General features: G+C 36.7%; 1 protein-coding gene across 2 annotated transcripts in view; it reads left to right on the top strand.

The window, feature by feature from the left end:
- The window catches only part of LOC138696951 (upstream stimulatory factor 1-like), a 29662-nt gene extending 13873 nt beyond the window's left edge, over positions 1–15789 (top strand). For both annotated transcript variants that reach the window (XM_069822514.1, XM_069822602.1), the window contains exons 5-6: positions 1049–1177; positions 2018–15789. In XM_069822514.1, the coding sequence (XP_069678615.1) occupies positions 1049–1177; positions 2018–2245 (357 nt within the window). In that variant the 3' untranslated portion in view covers positions 2246–15789. The remainder of the gene's footprint in view (positions 1–1048; positions 1178–2017) is intronic.
- Positions 15790–20469: the final 4680 nt, after the last annotated feature.

Raw genomic sequence — 20469 nt, 5'->3', positions numbered from 1 at the left:
GAAAAGCAGCAGATTATCTGGTTCTGTTCTCGCCTAAGTCAGAAAGCCTCCTCTGTGATGAATGTTTAGTCTTGAAGATGGTATGTTTTGCATTAGAAAAAGAGTTTGAAAGTGTGTTTTCAGAGCTTCATACACTTACAACCATACTATTACAATAAACTTTTAAAGCATGTAGATGAATGCAAGTCTTTTTATTTTTCTATTTCATATATTATTGATTACTATCTGGATGCATTCCATTCACATCTAAACCAGACAAACATCGGTCACAAGTTTTCCTGCTGCTGGTGTGTTGCAGATGATGCCCTCTCACATCAGTTCATCTCCTGAAATCGCAGCAGTTTCTCTCTTGATACTGTCTTTCAGTTCTTCTATTGTATGAGGCTTCACAGTGGTAGAAAGCCGATTTTGCAGCAGCCATAATTAGTTACTGGTGTGGCGAATATTACCAAAAATTAGAGCTTTCTGTTACAATCCTATTCACTTAGGTGTGTTCATTCAAATTGCCTTTGTAATGATGGCGCCCATGACAGTATTATGTAATTTCATTCAACCGACTTGGCAGTAGCCTTAACTACGATCAGCTGTGAGCACGTGCTTCGACAAGGCAAGCCACAGCACTGCGCTGTTCATGTTCTTAATCAGTGACGTGACAATTGAACCATGGAACCAGAGTGTAGGCTGAGTTTTGCAGTTCTCAGCAGTGTTACTACGCCCTCTGGTAAGGGCTTTATCTGCTTTCGAACTTCATATACAATTTTCTTTAATAGTTGAATATCTTCCTGTAGTAGTTGCCCAATATACCCACTTAAATTGTGGATTCGAAGTCTCAATTATTTTAAAAAAGTCAGGTAGATATTGCAGTGAGCTTCTGATGCTCATTAGGAAGGTGGAACAGATTCAAGGTAACATTGATCGGTTGCAGGGAAATGTAAAATGTTGTGGGAGGTCCTGATCACAGCAAATTAACATTAAGTAAATCTTGGGAGAGAGAATTTTATAAACTGTTACAAACTGTACATGACAGCCGTGGTCGTTTGTTGGGCAGAGAGATGACAGGAGGCGCGCCACACACAACGAAGTGGAGCGGAGACGGAGGGACAAGATCAACAACTGGATCGTGAAGCTGAGCAAGATCATCCCCGACTGCACAGCCGAAAGTGCCAAGACTGGCCAGGTAATTGTGACATGAGCCCCACAGGGTGCGAAGTGTATTTCCTCAAGACATACTTTTTAACTGCAAAGTTTTCCCGAAAATCTAGCGTCATTCAAGCAGTTCAAATGTAACATAGGTACAAAATACTTTCCTTCTGTGCAGCTCCCACATTTTTCATGTTTATTTTTCATTATAGAAATTTTTTTTTCTTGGGACTTTAGTAAAATCAACATGCCACTGGTATGCTTTTGATGGTAAATTACACTAGTCAACAACCATTTTGTAACCTAAACGAAAACACGTGATCTTACATGATTTGTATATGCTAAATTCGAATATGTCTCTATTGGGCTCTGTTTTTGAATTACAAGCTATATGTGAATGAAAACAAACATAAATTAACCTGTACTTTGGATTTGGTTCTAAAATTTTCGAGTTAATTTATACCCAGCTTTTTGTTTCTCCTGTAAAATTTCCTTTTTGTTAGTTAGCAGGTTTACACTCTAAGCCAACGAAATACGTTTTTTCTTTGATTTCTTCTTCAGTATTAATGCAATGTACAGTACTGCATTTACAATTGCACCAAACATAGAACTGTTGTGGGTACATTATTAGAACTGTGATGAAAGCTTTGACATGGTGTAATGTACTCAGATTCTTACATTTGATCATATTCTGTGACAGAAATTTGATAGTGTAATATAGGCCTTATGCTCATCTCACCAAATACCATTTCAACTGATGCTAGGTAAGCATGCAGTTGATACAGCATCATCAAATAACCGATTCATAAAGAGCACATTTGCCTGAGTGGAATGTTTGCTTGGCTCGTCAGCATTGCATCCGTTGTGAATGTTGCAGAGCAAAGGCGGGATCCTGGCCAAGGCGTGCGAGTACATCGTGGAACTGCGCTCCTCAAACCAGCGCCTTGCCGAGTGTTTGAAGGACAACGAGAGGTTGACGCTGGACATGGAGATCATCCGACAGCAGAACGAGGAGCTCAAGAGGGACAACTCGCTGCTGAGAGCGCAGCTGTCCCAGCACGGCATTCTTCCCCCACCAGACCTGAGCAACCCCACGGTGTCCTAGTACAGACCAGTCCGCGTTTCATGTGTGGCATTTTGTAAAGTATGAATGGTTCACACTAGTTGGTAACAGTGGAGCACCTTCAACCCGCGATCATGTAGTGCAGCGAGATATGGAGCTTCAGTATCAATGAAGTAGAATGTAAGAATTCCCACCAGGCTAGTTCGTTGGTGCCATGCCAAGGTAGACTGTGATAGCACTAAACAAACTGTAACCAAAGAAGCACTGATCAGATAGAGCCTCCGAGAAATGCCTTCAGAAGGTATGCAGGGAAGTGTTGGTTGCTTCTATAAAAGAAATCACTTGATGATCTGTTTTTGCATCAACTTCTTTACCTCTTAGTATAGAATTACTGGGGATGTTGGCATTATAGTCATGGTTGAAACCTGACTTGCTTTTCTATTTTTAACTGTGATGTGTAATATCTGTTGATCATGAGGAAGTCGCTGCCATCACACATGTGCAATAGATTAAAGGCGAATGCGTCTTGACTGGCCTTTCGAAGTGAAGGGTCCAGGAGAAAAACACGTTAAGTCACATTTTCTAAATTTTACAGGAGAAGGTTTTTAAAGTTTACAGACTTGTAGAATTTATATCTTTTTTTTTTTTTGTACTTACTGTGTTATCATTTAATGTATTTATGACAATTGAAAACACAAAAAACAATGGATCTTCACTTTGAATGTTACAAAAATTGTTGCATAAGTAAAACGTATTCATGAAAATAAGAACAAAGCAGGTTTTTCCTTTTAATTACAATAGTAAAAACCAGAAAATCTTAAATAATCTTACGATAGAGGTACTCCTATAACTTAAATCATTAATAAAAAATATTAATTACTGTTAATTATTGTCAGTTATTTAATTCTTATTGAAGAGATTTTCGCTTTTTTCATTCCTTGTGTCTTAGATTTGAAAAATATTCGGCTGCTTATGGATTGGTGCAGAATGTTTTGAGCACTGAAGATCAGCGTACTTTTCTTTGGATATATCCAGAGGCCCTAAACAATGACAAATAAAATAGATAAAATATTAAATAAAATTAAATTACACTGCAGAAATGTTAGTAGGCCCTGTTATGTTATACCTTCATAGAGTGTGTCAGGAATGATGAATTCCACTGGACATTGCTGCTGAAGCTGTTGACTTCGCATAGTTCTCTTTCTCGGTAGGAAAACTGGGATGTCCTTCCAAAGTCCAGAATAGAGATTTCGACATCGTATGAGCCCAGGATGATCTTCAGTTACTTGTAGATTCTTTATAAGACGGATAACACATGGCAACTTATTACGATAAGATACCATTCAAATGACCAGCCCATTTTTAATCACATCTTAATCAACTTGGACGATTTCAGATAACATCAATCCATTCACGTGGAAGTTGTGCTTCAGTATTCTGTTTGATTAATCCTGAATTAGACTTCAGCCTTTTTTCTTTGTGCATGAGATGGTGAAAAAACTTCATGATTGTATTGTTTTTATTTTGACCTGGACAAGAATCATAGAAGGCCTTCGGGTCTTTTACTTGTTCGTCCAAGTAGTTGTAGTTAAAGTGATGGAGAAGAGAACAAACTTCATCACTGCCCTTCCATGCCACTGTTTCAGAGTATACATAGAAAACGCTTTTCCCAGCAGACAAGATTTGAATGTGGAAGAAAAAACAGAAAGTTGCCTTCTGTAGAACACATCGGTTGTCGTAATGCTAGGCCAGGGTAATCAAATACAATCGCCTCCTTTGCTGTCTCTTTCCTGCTCTGAAGTTCTGTGTTCAGTTTCAGCCTGTACCATTTTTCTGCTCTCATGAGATGGATATCCTTATCACTTGTGATGTCCTGAATTTCAGTTTATAATTAATTTTTTTCTTCCTCGTCTTCAGCTGCTGAAATATGAGCCTCCAAGTTACTTTTCCTGGCATTGAAAACATCGCATTGTGAGCATGGATCTGTTCGGGGATACCGGAAAGCAATGTTGAAATCGCAATTTAAAATATTTCTGTATGTTTCGTAATGCACAGATAAGTTGGGGTTTTTCTCTTTGAACATTTCTGTAGTGCTCGGGAAAAGTGGCACAAGTCAAAAATGTTAATTTTACAGGAGAAGGAAAAAAAACTGTCTTCACACTGGTTTATGTCGATTTGATTTTCTTCTGTATGAATTATTGTAATGGGAGAAATACTTATGTCTCTTTTCACAAGTGAGCAGATGTTCCGTAAGTTGTCAATAAATTAATAATAAATGTTTGTGAAAACTGACATGCCACTTTTCCTAAGCACTGCAGATTTCATAAAGTTGATTTATGTTAAGTTGTTGCAGTAGGCATTTCCTCCTAGTGTCTTTGACGCTGTAATGCAGTGGCTGCCAGACACCACGAAATGGTGATGTAATAGAAATGCAACCCTCACAGCACTGTCGCAGAGAGTTGAGTGGAATGGGTATCGCAGTCCAGGGATGGACCGTGACCGCAAAACAAAGTAATATTCTTCTACTTACTAGTTACATACATTTAATCCATGTTAACTTTTTTTCCTCCTGTTCATCATTATTGTATAATTATCAAAACAAAATATATCTCCTTATTCGCCATGACAGAAAACACGCACTCTGCACCAGCAGACTTTTGAAACCAGGAGTTTCATCGTAAGCAGCCACTGTAATTTGTGCATGAAGACCCTCATCTGTTAAGCGATATCTTTTTCATGATTTCCTAGTATTCCAACTGTTCACATATGTATGTAGAACCAAACATAGCTTCAATTCTCACAACGAATTTTCTGAGACACGGGAAGTTTGCCGGATCGATATTTTTATAAATATCAAAACCAACTAAATCCTTACATTCACTCTTTATAAACGTATCATTTTGGAGATCGGCGGCAACTTCAAGTTGTAAATCGGGTCTTCAGTAAGGGTTTGCAAAGACAGGAAAATCAGTTTCCAAGTGTTTGAAATCCCCAAATCGTCTATCTTTAAACTCTGTAATTACTATGTCTGGGATATCACAGTATTTTTTCATCTTTTGTACCGAAATGTTCGAAAGTGACTTCAAACATGGAAAATGATGCAACTCACTTTCTTCCAAACATCTATCATTGTTACAAAAGAATTAACCATGTCGAACATATGAACAATGTTTTGATTTTGATCTTATAGCCGGCGATTCAGTGTGTTAAAATGTTGAGACATATCAGTAATAAATGCACAATCGCTAATCCAGTCATCTTCCAATTCTTGAACTTTGGCTCCCTGAAAAAAAAAAAATTAAATTATTCGTTTTAGAATTAAATTTATTGTAATAAAATTAAATAACACTATTATAAAGTTATTTTGTAAAGAAACAAAAACGTACCAGGCTGATCATGAAGTTAGCATTAAAATCAGAAAATTGAAAAATTTTGACTTAACGTGTTTTTCCCCTGGATCCTTCGAGTGTAATGTGCATGATGTCAATGCTTTGATTATTGTCATCCTAAATTTAAAAAGTGCAATAACGAATTACACAAGTAAAGTGGGCAAAATGTTTAGGTGAAATTTGGAAGTTTCCATTCTTTTCTTTTTCACTTCATCACTTGTATCAGATTGTCGTCCACATAGTGTTACAATATCTGGCCTCTTGATTGAAATTTTACTCCTTAATTTGTTCTTCTATTTGAACCAGAAGGAGTGCATAACCCACGGTTTCTTCATACTCTTTCTCCTATGATGAAATAGTATGTCTGCCTAACCCCCTCCATATGCAGCAGTACATTGTGAAAGGTTGTATGTCATTTTACAGTACAGACAAGAAAACAGATTATTTATGAAAATATGTTGTTTTCTAATGCCAGGCATTTGACAGTAAGGTCATTTGACCTCTTGCACTCCAATATTTTTCAAAGATATTGTCATGGTCAGCCACTGATGCACAGATTTTGAGGTGTAGAGTTTTATTGTGCCCTTCACAAAGTTTGCAAGTAGGATTCCGTTGGCTTGGATCAGATCCTTATAATGCGATGATTGTCCAGATCTGACAGGTGGGCAGTTCTGCCTCAGCCAGGATAGAACAGGTCTGTGAGGACGCATATGGGGGCCTTCTAGATGTAGTAGAGCCTACTGCTGCTCTTTTCGATTTGTCATGCTCATAATAGATTACATACACGATGCACTGCTTTGAGGCCAACCTGAATTTTGAATAGGAGAGACAGTCAAGGCCAGAGTTCTCTTATTGGGATGTAACTTTCCTCCATCTCAAACAGGTCTGTAGCAGCGATGTGATGAGTTCACCAATATCAACAGAAATTCTGCATGACCGATCTTGCTTGCATCTCACCAGTGCCTCCACATTGACTTTCTCGTGGGCAGACAGTGGTTTTGTGGACTGTGATCTTATTTCTGCCAGCTTTAGCACAGTTGTTGGAGATGAACCTCCCAGACTGTTTCCAACACTCGGAACGCTGAGGAGGGATGTTTATAGCAAGTGTGCAGTCAGTTACATAATAAGCAAAACTTTAAATTAATTTTGATTTAAAAATAAAAAACCTCATGGAACAAAGCAAATGAGAATCAATTGTAATGTTGGAAAGATAATTACAATAAATGACAAAGATATAGAAGAGTTTGGCTTCCTTGTGTGAACACTGGCATGGCAGAAAGATATGAGAGGCAAAGAGCATTTACTCTACTGGAAAATAAAGCGAAGCTTCTGCTGTCAGCACAACAGACAGAGTTTCATAAATGGATGCCTGAGAGGAATGTTAAGAATTCGTATCAACTGAAGAAGAACCAAAAGAACCTCAAATGGGACAACAAATGAAGCATAGACACTGGAAATGAATAGGCCATACGTTGAGAAGACTGTTGAATTGGAATTCACAAGAACAAGAAAGAGTGAGGCGAATGGTAGAGGAGGAGTTTCGTCAAGAAATGCACTTCGCCACTTCGCTCCATGTTCCATCAAGGAATAACAGGAAAGACTTCCAGTTATTAATTTGGTAGCGTGGAGAGCTTAGGTTACGTATTTTGTTATTGAAACCGTAGTCAAGTCTGTGGCACCACTTCATAACATTGCTGCAGATCAAGATTTTTTCATGGAAGCAAATATAACAAAGAGTTGTATCATTGCTGATTCTGTAGGACAAAATAGCATCCCGGAGTAACAAGGGTCAAAGCAGAAATTTCCAACATACCTAATTGTAGGACAGTGCAGTGTGAACACTGCCATATAACTGCTGGAACATTTTTAGAATTAGTTGTAGAATGGAGCTAGCAACTACACACCACAGACATGGAATAATCACTATCCAGCAACGTTTAGTTGACACAAAATGCACAGTCACAAGTCCACGAAATTGTTTACCTTGCTTTCTGTATACATTCGTAAGGGAGGTGTGTTGTGGGCTTCAGACTGTTCCTTGTGCAGCGTGCATTGCAGGATTCCTGTCAGTAATGAAGTACTGCACACCGTCTGGACCAGCAGCCACATAGACAAATATCTGCATTGCAAGTTGTAAAATATAGTAAGTGAATGACTGTGCTCAGAGATGTAGGAAGGAATTCATATGATGACAGTTGAACAGGAAAGCAATGCACTGTGGACATATCACTGCAGTGATTGCCACATGCCCCAGTTCGCGCAGGTGCACCAAGAAACTGGCACCACACACATTCTTTGAGCAGGGGGCTTCTCATAAAGACAGAGCGTTGCATTGAAAGCATACCTTGGCCCTCTGCTTGGGATTTAGGGTGTGTAATCCTCTTGATAGAATAGAGTGAGCCTGCTATTTGAGTTGCTGTAGTTTTATTTATGCTGTTGGTATGAAGTGTGAATCTGTTGCTGTTTTGTATGAAGGAGAGATGAACTCACGGTGACCAGCACTCATGCATGCGCACATCGCCAACGCGTAGTAATTATGGAATTAATTTTAGTAAGTTTGTGGTTTAAAATTATATTTTGCTCTCATGTGAAGTCAGAATCGAGTTGAAAAGATCCCCTCCTGCAGGCTTTCCTGTATGAACTTCGGACTTTTCGTATTAATTTGAAAAAGTTAATAAAATATACACGAATGGATGAGCATAGTATGAACTGGAAAATTGTTACAGATAGCTACTGGACTTACGGCATTACACTTTACGAATAACAAGGAAGTGCACACAGCACTTCATGTCATTTCACTTAACTGCAGCTGAATTATAGCTACAGGGGATGTTTTCAATGTCTCATATTTATGAAATGATGATATCGTTCTAGTACTTCTTGGAAATTATATGTACCATGATGCAGAACATCTTTCAGAAAGTCATCCCACATTGTTAACACTTTAAATCTGGTGGTGGTACTGCTATACCCCTGTGCTCCATGGGCATCTTCAAATTTGCCTTCTTAACAATTCGACATTCCATTTCATCTAAAACAGATGTTCCTCTGTCAAAGCATCACCTTATGCTGCCACCTCACGAAAATCGAAAATGTTTCGTGTGTGGGGAAGCTGGGCATTTAAAAGTGTTGGCTCAGGCTTAAAGTGTTAAACATGTGCACGCAGCAGTCAAATCTCAGCTTGGAAGGAAACGGTCACACAGTTTTGTGCAGTGAAGTAAATTCTTTTAAGAATTGTACACATTGTAAATAAATTATTTTTCTATCTTGTACATGATCAACTTTTGATTGAGGTTCTGGCTGATATGTACATCTATTACCAGGCAGTACATTTCACTTGACGATGTGTCAGAAGAAGAACAATTGTTTGTATGCATCTGAAGTCTGATTAGTGTAATATGTAGCTAGTCGGTGATGTATGCAATAGAGGGGGGAAAGGAACTGGCCACCCTACCTCATTATCTCCTGGCCTAGTTGCCTTACAAGTGGTTCCTTCTCGGTATTACTTGTGGGGTCCAGACCTGTCTTTGGACAGTTCAGTAGACAACAACTTGTCCTTGAATGACTTTACATTATATATATATGTTACCAGCAAAGTACTAAATTCAGGTATTATATAGAATACCGGTTGATTTTTGGCTAAGTGTAAATTTCTCTACTTTTGAAAATGCGTTTCATAATTTCATAGGCATTGTATATATTACCTAGTCATTATGACACTGCAAACACATTGCGGGAATCAACAGTCACTCCTAAATGGGCAGGAGGAAATTTTTGTCAGAACTTAACTTCATTTTCTTTGCCTGGTGTTCGAGATTCGATTTAGAATCTTTTCTTCTTACAACAGCTTTCTCCATATTGAAACAAAGCGTAAAACCTTCTGTTTCCCTCCCCTCCCCTCCCCTCACCATCTCTAAGAGGATTTCCAGATAAAATGAAGTCTCGACATCCATGAGCACCAGAGATTTCTTTCAAGTAATCACAGCAGCCTGTTGACTATCCAGTGTTTATATTTCCTTCGCCATAAGTTGTGATCTGATCGGTGTTTGAAAGAGAAGATACTTCTTCCTCTTCTACAGAATGTTCTGTTCTGATGTTTTAAGACAGAGAAGACGTTATCTGGCCCACATTTACTTTACAACTGAAGAGAGCTTCTTGTGGTGTTCTCTTAATTCCAGAGTGGAAGGCAAAGACATGATTATTTATTTATTTATTGGGTTATTTTACAATGCTGTATCAACATCTAAGATTATTTAGCGTCTGAATGATCTGAAGGTGATAATGCCGGGGAAATGAGTCCGGAGTCCAGCACTGATAGTTACCCAGCATTTGCTCGTATTGGGTTGAGGGAAAACCCTGGAAAAAAACGTCAGCCCAACCGTTACTCCACAGGTTTTTCATCAGCTGAATAAAGTGTAGCCCTTCACTCCTGCATCCAAGCCGAAATCATATTTTCAGTATCTTGGTTAGCTCTTTCTATGCTCTCTTGCATTATCAGATTGTAAAATTGAACAGGTGTTGGGCTACGTCTTTTGCTTTCTTTGATTTAAGAGGCCAGAGAACAACAAATTTGGTAAGATGAACCTCATACACCATTATAAATTGGTATTCTGTATCTGGCTGAGACTGAAAACCGACAATGGGAATTGAATTTTTAAAATACCATGGGTTTCACTACAACACTTTTTTTTCTTTTGCTCTTTCCATTTTTCCTGCCACAACTCACATAGGTGAATATGAGACGAAAGTTCCTTTAACATGCTGTCTAGTCTCCATATCATTTGCCAAATGAGCCTCATAAAGCATGTGGGGTAGGTCAGAATCTGTAACATAATACAGTACTAAAATTACTGGTTCCCTCTTTAACTGGATAAATTAGTTTGCTTCTGTTCTCAACAAACACACATCATACCTTTCAGCAGCCTTTAAACATATCCTCCACCACTTTATATTTACTTACGTCTGTAAGAAAAAACACAACTTTAACACTCTTATTTCTAACAGAGAATTCATCATAAACCGATTTTTCATCGAATAAATCTGATCTTCAGACTCCGCTGTTGCCACATCTGGTCTAGAGTTTGAATTTAAATACAAAATAATTTGTACTTCATACTTTACATTCTCATTTTTGGCATTCTATACAATACCAGATTTTAAACATATAAAACAGAACTACTACTCTCACTTGTATTGGACATTGCACGTACAAATATTTGGAATACAAATAAATCATTTAGGCTACAGTCTGAGATCATTGTGACTTGATCAGCTGTGTGCTTAAGGAGGTCAGGCTAAGCAGTCCATTTCAGAGAAGAAAGAAAACAATTTTATCAAGGTTGTGAAATCTGGTTGGAAGGTGTGATTAATGTATTACACATTCTCTCGGGAACTGAAGCTAACACGTGCTTTAAACCAAGTCGATGGCCAGCAAGGTGCTAACTGGCAATACGCTTTTTCTCGTGTGCCATCGAATACTGCCTCTTGTACAGGGTGAACAGGAAGTCCCTTTACACTGACTTTGAAATTATGTGGTTATTTACAACTTACCTCCCATGCTGCCAAAACATCTGTGTGAGTTCCTCCATGTTCATAGCATAACCTAATGCGCCTTCATGTCTGATTGTTCATCCGCAACAGCGTATACTTTTAAATGTTGCATAAACTGCATCTTTCAGCTGCTCGGTGTTTCCGTACAATACCCCACAGTACATAGTGGTCAGGGCTTTTTGCAGGCCAGGGAATGGAGCCTGACTCATGTCCAATCCAGGCATTGGCAGACGAAAATATTTCATTTTCATATCTTTCTGTATCTGGTCTTGCATTGTCGATTTTGCAATGCCTAACTCTGAAGAAAGTTTGCGTAAAAATTTCGACAGTCATTGAATTGATGCCTCCACAGCGGCACAAGTTTCAACTTGCGTGCTCGTCTCCCTCTGCGTCATGCCTCAAGAAACTGTCCGTGGCAAAAGCCTTCTTCTCGCGTCCCGATAACATTGGACATGATGGCCGTGCTTCTCCAGTATGCACCACAAAGTCATTCTGGATGTCATGCATTGTGGACCCACACACGTCACCAAATGCTCCACCACACTAAAAGCACTTGTGTCGATCGCATTACAAGCTGTTTTGAGCGAGTATTGTTGCATATGAGAAGCTTGGACAACTCCACTTTTGCTTCTTTTACAGGAGAGCCAAAAAACTAGATCCTTGGAAACCAATGTCACTGTTATACGTATATATTTTTTTAACGTTCTCATGGGTCATATAAAATTTTTTCAGTCTCAAAATGTGATTAAAATTAATATTCAGGTTGCAATTTAAGTTTAAAAATTTGAGTTGTCCATCTCTGAAACTAAATAGTGGAGTTTTCTGTTTTTGAAACCAAACGAAGCCATATTTAAAGTTGAATTGTCTACTTTTGAATCTAACTCGGTTTCAAAGCACAACTTTATATAAGTTTCACACTTGTGAATCACGATATTAATATAATTTGCATATCACAATTGTTTGAAGTAGAATAAATTTTGTTACATGAATTGTCAAAAAAAAAAAAATACAACAAATTCCTCCTTAAAAACAAAAACAACTTGAGAGACTTACTACATGAATATATGTCCAAAAGTGTGGAAGTGAAGAACACCTTTTTATTTTACAAGTTATCAATTAGTGCTCCACACACTCCAATTCTTCACACATGTTGGATGGATCAGCAATGACTTAGGAGAGTATGTATAACATAAAAAAGTATTATTTTGATTTTTTGCAGTCTGCCTTAGGGTTTAATCTTCTAAACAACTAACAGAATATACCAGTAGGTTATGTAAACTGAAAGGAAGACTTTCTAGGTTTACTAAATGGAAAAAAGTAGCCTATTTCGTATCCATGTCTTTACTTTTTGCAGGTAGCTACTGTAATTAGATTTCTAAATATAATCGCAATTAATTAAAACATTATGTGACTGAGCTATAGAAAAACCTGCTGTGGTTACTCACCTGGCAATCTTCTCTTTTCTGCGTTGATTTGTAGACACCACACTTCATCGCTTCCTTTTGAGGAACTTCTGTGACATGAACTTTCATATTGTTATTGAAATAACTATGTAACTTATAATTTTACAAAGAAAATTTACGTGAAACAGTACTTATCCATCCACAAACCGATTATATAAACAATCAGCCATGTTGGATTCACGATGCATGATGGAAAAAGATGGTACGAATGTGGGCTTCTCATTGGCTACAGAAGGAATTGTCCTAATTTGAAACCAAGCCACAGTTTAACTTGGATACTGTGCTCCTCAGATTGCTTCCCCTGTTAACAAGATCAATTACTGTATTTCCTTCCATACTGTGCAGATTCTATTTGAGATGCAAGAGTGAAATATAGCACTGACAGAACCCCCAAAGAAAAACTTTCTAAAAGGTTAATCTTTAAGAAATAGAAACTAACAGTGAATGTCTTTCTGTGAAAGTTGTTAATTCATTTGAAAATTGTGTCTTAGTATTGAGTATTTTGAAGTGTGTTCACAAACATGTGACTTATTCCTCGCTCTTGCCACAATTTTTCACTTTTTAACTTTTTCTTACATTTAACCTTGAAAAATAAATTTTATTGAAAAAAAAAAAATTGGACAATATGAAGCTTGATTATTTCATTTGTCATGATTCGTGTATATCTTGTTTCGATTCTCAAAATGCTTACTAATATGAAATAGACGTGTTTTAAACTTCCACTGACTGGTTATTGTATGAACTCCAGGCTGGATGTGTGTGTCACAGAGATACGCAAGATGGCAATTTTAAATTCTGGACAGATTATTCAAACTCTCATTAGTTTATAATCCTGAAGGATATTTTATCGAGGTCTGCCGAGATAAAAAATGTTCTGAATTGCACATACAATGAAATTACCACCTATTGTTACTCCTTGGCGTGAAACCTTAAATGGATGTAGTTTACTTATTAAAATTGGGACCATGAAAAAAAGAAAGGAAAACTGTAAGATGAATGAATGCATGAGTCCTGGGACCTGGCTGTATTTATTTCTCCTGTGTTATAGAAGTGTAAAAAGTGTACAGTTGTATAGAATAACGTGCCCACTGTTGCCAGCCTTGTACGTAGTCAGCCAACATGCATGTTGACCGGGTGGCATAAAAATAAGACTAGATAGTTGTTGACAGACTATATATATATATATATATATATTATACATATGAATGGTTTTTAATATTTATTATTACAATATTGAGAGAGAAGAATTGATACTGTTTATATATTTGTTTGTTCTCAGTGATTTGATTGTATAGAGAAGACACTGTAGTCTAGGTACAAGATGCATTTTGTAATGTCTGTGAATTTGTGGCCACAACGATCAGAGGTTTCTTGTCTATCAAGGAATAAGAGTGCAATATGTGTTGTGGCCAAGCAGTTGCTTGTACAATGATCAGTGTGTTTGGTCCTTTCTTATCTTTGTATATAAATTCATATAAATGTTCTGACGTACTTCAGTAATGGTATGCGGGGTTTCGATTGTTCTGATCTGTCCTTATAAGTAGGGGTGTGAGTATTTTAGCCTGATTTCGGTGATTAAAATGGTTTAATTTCGGTGAATTTTTCTTAAAAAAAAAAAAAAAAGCAATTTCACATTCTAAAGGAACTTAAAAAACAATTAAATAACAGTTTTTAATGTTATTATTGAAACAATCCCTTTGAAAATAACAGAAAATTGTTTGCTTCATTAATTAAATTCATAATTCAGTTTGATTCCAGTGAGAGGATGATTTCATGCAGGCAGTTGTAGCAGGAAAGAGAAATGACCGTTGTCTGCATGAGCTATGTAGAAAGAAATGTCCATGTATATTTTATAACGAGGAAAGTTTTCATGTTTTATTTGGGAGGAAGAGTCATTTTTGGTGAGAATTATTCATAAAACTTTTTTAAAAATATCTTGGTTATGCGGTAATTTTGTGGATTTCTACGAATTTTGCGAAAATTCGCGGTTATATTTCACTTAATTTTGTTAAAGAATTTGCATTTTCCAAGCATAAAATGTAGTTTTAACACATATCATTAATACCAAAAAATCACAGCTCTACATATAAGGCTTACCATATAGACACATGCACATATGAGAAATCCCCAGATGTTTGGCAAGGTGTCTGTAGCTTAGCACACACACATTTTCCTGATGTTATTTATTACTTACGTATTTTGTAGTACCGGATAAACACGCTTCCTGTGAAGATTAAATTCTTAGAATTTGAGGAAAGGATTTATAAGCTTTAAGTATTATTTATATTTGGAAAATGTATTGATTTGATTTATCAAATTTTTATATATTAGCTGCAAACAAAAAGTTAAATTTATATTTTTTGATAATGGGAATATTTTATTATACACTTCTGTGTTCTTGGTTTAAAAACTTCTTCAATTCAATTATCTTGTTTGTCCTGTCTTCTCTCGTTTTTAGCACATTTCATTTGTATCTTTCATTTGAGGATATAGAATTGAATTGTTGCTAGAAAGCTGCTAACACAGATACGACCATTCTCTTCTCCAGCTCGTGCCTTCCAAGTATTACACCTCTCGGCCTATTACAGTTGCAAAGAAGAATTTTCCACCCATCACCTTAAAAGCCGAACTAGACATCTCCTTCTCCTCTGGCACTCATTCTCCAGTTGTTTGGATTGGGAGGTGAATGTTGAAGTTCTTCCTAACGTCTTCATTTTGTTTAGCAATAATCATAATTCGAAAGCTGTCAGCTTACTTTCATCTTCTTTCTTCTAGTCCAAAACATCTTCCCAGATATGAATATGTACTTTCACGTCTTACGAATTCTCCCAGAAATTGAAGCGAGAGCAATTTGCAATGGCAGCTGCTTATAAAATCAAAAGGACTCCATGTGATGTTGTGGTCACCACAGACATTGCAAAATGTTTGCACTAGTTGTACCGAGTTAGAGATTACAATCAGCCTATTAAGTCCATCAAATGTTATACATATTACTATTATAATTATTATTACACGAAAAATGTAGGTTGACTAGCTGAGTCGCCATGGTAATGACTTCTACGAAGTAATCTATTATTTGTCAAACAATGTGATGAGATGCCTAATTTTATCTGGTGTCAAAAGACATTTTTCCTTTCTTGGTTATTTGCATGCCAATAAACTGGTTTTGTTGTGTGTTACATAATTTGAGATGTGTTGTCAGTGAACAGTTATAACAATGTACTGAATGTTAGTGAAAACTGCATTCTTTCGTATCTTCTCACGTAAAACAAATTTTAAACAAAATCGACCAAATTCACTTGTCACAAGCATTGTGTGTGCTCCATAAGCCCACATAAAATAATTGGTAGCTTTTCTAAATTTTCAACAAGAATGTTAATAAATAATATGTACACTGGAAAAAAAGTGTGTTCCACATCTGCTGATGTAAGGACAGCATACTTGAGTTTTTAGTCAGAAAATCTACTGGATTTCACACTTACTTTTATCATGATTTTTGCCAGTAACTTCCCTTTGTTCTCTTCGTCAGTGAGGAGATTAAGAAATGTTTTCCTTACCTTTGTTGAGAAAGATGCATTTTCCAAAGCATTGATGATTTCAGGCAGATATCTGAGACACTTCAACCTGGAAACATGCAGTAAGTCACTTTTATTCTGTGGTCCTTATTTAGAAATGAGTTATGTCAGTAATGTACGAGATCCTATCCAAAAGTCCGGCAATTTGACCATAAAAAAATGTTACCAGTATCTTAATTTCTAGTTTCCACTATGTCCCCTCTGGCATTCACACAGTGATCCATGATTCCATGCATCCCTGCAAGTCATCAAAAGTGATTATGTTTAGCATCTATGATTCTGCCTGCATCTAGTCAGTCGTGTCACTCAGCTGGAATTTTATGTTAGGGAATAGAAAAAATCTCAAGGGACTGGGTGAGCAAGTACGTAGTTTGGGGATGACACTTGTGGACAGGAATACAATTATAGTAGAAAGAAGGAAACAGGCAAAATTGAAATTGTTACAGGATCCAGTTGAGGCGAATAGAGAAAATTATTTCAAGTTGTACACTTAGGAATAAAAAGAGAGATTATTTGAAGGAAAAACTGAATAAGGTAGAAACTAATAGTAAGAACAAAAACAATAGAGATTTATATAAGGGCATAAAGGAATTTAAGAACAGATATCAGGCAAGGGTAAAAGTGATCAAGAATGACAATAGTGACTTGCTTGCAGACTCTCATTCAATCCTGAACAGATGGAAAAACTATTTTGGGCAACTGCTAAATGTACATAGACCAAATACAGGACGAAATTCAAATACAAACTGCTGAGTCTTTTACACCCACACTTTCTGAAGTCGAAATTGCGATAGAAAATCTGAAAAAGTACAAGTCTCCAGGTTCCAATCAAATTCCAGCAGAATTAATACAAGAGGGTGGAAGCGCATTATCTAGCGAAATTTATAACCTTGTACTTACTATATGAGAAAAGGAAATTGTACCAGAACAATGGAAGGAGTCCATAATTGTACCTATCTTTAAAAAGGGAGACAAAGGGCGCAAATAGCCATACTAGGTGATGTGCCCTTTTCAAACCCCACTAAGAAGGGGGACAAGACTAACTGTAGTAACTTTCGAAGAATATCACTTTTGTTGACGTCGTACAAAATTTTGTTCAATATTCTTTTGAGAAGATTAACTCCATATGTAGATGAAATTATTGAGGATCATCAGTGTGGTTTTAGGCGTAATAAACTGACTATTCATCAGATTTTTTGTATTCGACAGATATTGGAGAAAAAATGGGAGTATAAGGGTACAGTACATCAGTTATTCATAGATTTAAAAAAGGCATATTTTTCGGTTAAGAGGGAAGTTTTATATAATATTCTTATAGAAGTAGGTATTCCGAAGAAACTAGTTTGATTAATTAAAATGTGTCTCAGTGAAACTTACAGCAGAGTCCGTATAGGTCAGTTTCTATCTGATGCTTTTTCAATTCACTGCGGGCTAAAGCAAGGAGATGCACTATCACCTTTACTTTTTAACTTTGCTCTAGAATATGCCATTAGGAAAGTTCAGGATAATAGAGAGGTTTTTGAATTGAATGGGTTATATCAGCTTCTTGTCTATGCAGATGACGTGAATATGTTAGGAGGAAATCCACAAACGATTAGGGAAAACACGGAAATTTTACTTGAAACAAGTAAAACGATAGGGTTGAAAGTAAATCCCGAAAAGACAGTATATGATTATGTCTTGTGATCAGAATATTGTACGAAATGGAAATATAAAAATAGGAAATTTATCCTTCGAAGAGGTGGAGAAGTTCAAATATCTTGGAGCAACAGTAACGAATATAAATGACACTTGGAGGAAATTAAACGCAGAATAAATATGGGAAATGCGTGTTATTATTCGGTTGAGAAGCTTTTATCATCCAGTCTGCTGTCAAAAAATCTGAAAGTTAGAATTTATAAAACAGTTATATTACCGGTTGTTCTGTATGGTTGTGAAACTTGGACTATCATTTTGAGAGAGGAACAGAGATTAAGGGTGTTTGAGAATAAGATTCTTAGGAAAATGTTTGGGGCTAAGAGGGATGAAGTGACAGGAGAATGGAGAAAGTTACACAACGCAGAACTGCACGCATTGTATTCTTCACCTGACATAATTAGAAACATTAAATCCAGACGTTTGAGATGGGCAGGGCATGTAGCACATATAGGCAAATCCAGAAATGCATATAGAGTGTTAGTTGGAAGGCTGGAGGGAAAAAGTCCATTGGGGAGACCAAGACGTAGCTGAGAGGATAATATTCAAATGGATTTGAGAGAGGTGGGATATGATGATAAAGACTGGATTAATCTTGCTCAGGATAAGGACCAATGGCAGGCTTATGTGAGGGCGCCAATGAACCTGCGGGTTCCTTAAAAGCCATAAGTAAGGTAGAGGCAGAAATTAATTTAATACATGTGGTGGACACGGAGAGGCAGAAATAAAATTAAATGTGGTGGACACAAGTAGAGGTAGAAGTAAAAAAGAAAAAACAGGCGTAAACACTGTGACAAGTAAAATTAAATGGAAATGAAGTTGAACATGAGTGATTCTGCAGTACAGTTAATATAGTAAACTACTTTTCGTAATTACATACATACAATAAAACCTCGATATAACACTCCTGAAAAGACTGGATGAAAAGTGCATAATAAGTAGGAAATTGGATGTTTGTAAACACATCCTTTCAAAATATAACACTGTATTTTATTACTGAGTGTTAACATGATAGATCATTTCACAATTACTGGCACTACTCTTTTTGTAAGTACAGCGTCATTCTAAATATGGCAGATTACGAAATAAACCTAGTTACACATCAGGTGAGAAGTCAATATTACCTGACAGCGGCAACGCATCCAGTGCAACTCACTTCGACAGTGGTAGATTTGACAAATCAACATCATTGGCATCACTCCGTTGTTCTTGACTGTCAGTGTGGTTAACAATGATCTCTGATAACATCTCCATACTTAAATGTTAATATTTTCAACGTATAAAATAAATTTATGAAGACTATAGCCATAGTCCTAGATAGATAGGATTTAACTGTTTTTTTTTTTTTTTTTTTTTTTTTTTTTTTTTTTTTTTTTTACGCTGTTGTTTGAAGTAGACTGTAATCCAGGCCCATGTCATGTCCTTAGGAATTCGTGATATTATTATTACTTTACGTCAAGTATGTGTTCAGCTAGGAGTCAGACTTTTTTTTTTAATAACTGACGCCCTGTTTAAAGATTGTAGACATTAACCTGAGCTGCTACTATAAACCCTTAGAAAAATATGCACAGGTGCAATGAAACGTGCTGCATTACACTTATTTAGGAATCGATTTTACAGGCAGTGTTGTGCGTTAATTTCTGAAATTAAAATTTTGCTACACGGCATCAACCTTGGAAAGGAAATATTTAGCCCTGCAATAGAATTTGGGCAAATGAAATATGAAGTTTTAGATAGATTGATTTTTACAGTTTATCTGCTTAGACGATCAGAAGGAAGTCTAAATGAGGATAGCAATGGCAAAGAAAGCATTTATTAGAAAAAGAAGCATCATCTGCGGTCCTCTGGAAAATGAACTAAGGAAGAGACTAATGAGGTCCTTTCTGTGGAGTGTGGCATTCTATGGGGCAGAAACATGGACATTACGACGAAGTGAAGAGAAGTGACTATAAGCATTTGAAATGTGGATATGGAGAAGAATGGGGCACGTGAAATGGACAGATAGAATAACAAATGAAGCTGTGTTGAAAAGAGTGGATGAAGAAAGAATGATGCTGAAACTGATCAGAAAGAGAAAAAGAACTAGGCTGGATCACTGGCTCTGAAGGATTCACTGGAAGGAATGATGAACAGGAGAAGTTCAGAGCAGAAGAAGGTATCAGATTAGATGGCATTAAGATATATGGATCATATGCGGAGACACTACCCCAATCATGGTCGAGTATTTATTCTGTCCAGGACAGCCATCTGAACAGACTCAAACTCAATCACAGTAATTTTCAAATTTTGCATTCATCAATGTATCAAGTAGAGCAGAAGGGGTTTCATTAGAGCCTTTAGTTTTTTTTTTTTTTTCATTTTCCAGCCAGCCATAGATGGTAATTGTCATTTTTTGAAGATTTTGAGTGGCCACGACAGACTGTAAAATTATAATAATATAGTTGCCTACTGTAATATGCAGTTTGGTCGGACACTCGTGGAAGGACCAAGTTGTTTTGGTAATCGTAGGAGAATAAAAGAACTCTGTTGATTTTGTTTTCCTTGAATTGGTTGTGAAACACTTTGGCTTCTAAATTATGAACCCTCAGCTGCAT

Source organism: Periplaneta americana, chromosome 1, assembly GCF_040183065.1.
Source record: "Periplaneta americana isolate PAMFEO1 chromosome 1, P.americana_PAMFEO1_priV1, whole genome shotgun sequence".
NCBI lineage: Eukaryota > Metazoa > Arthropoda > Insecta > Blattodea > Blattidae > Periplaneta > Periplaneta americana.
This window is presented reverse-complemented; position numbering and strand designations above follow the sequence as displayed.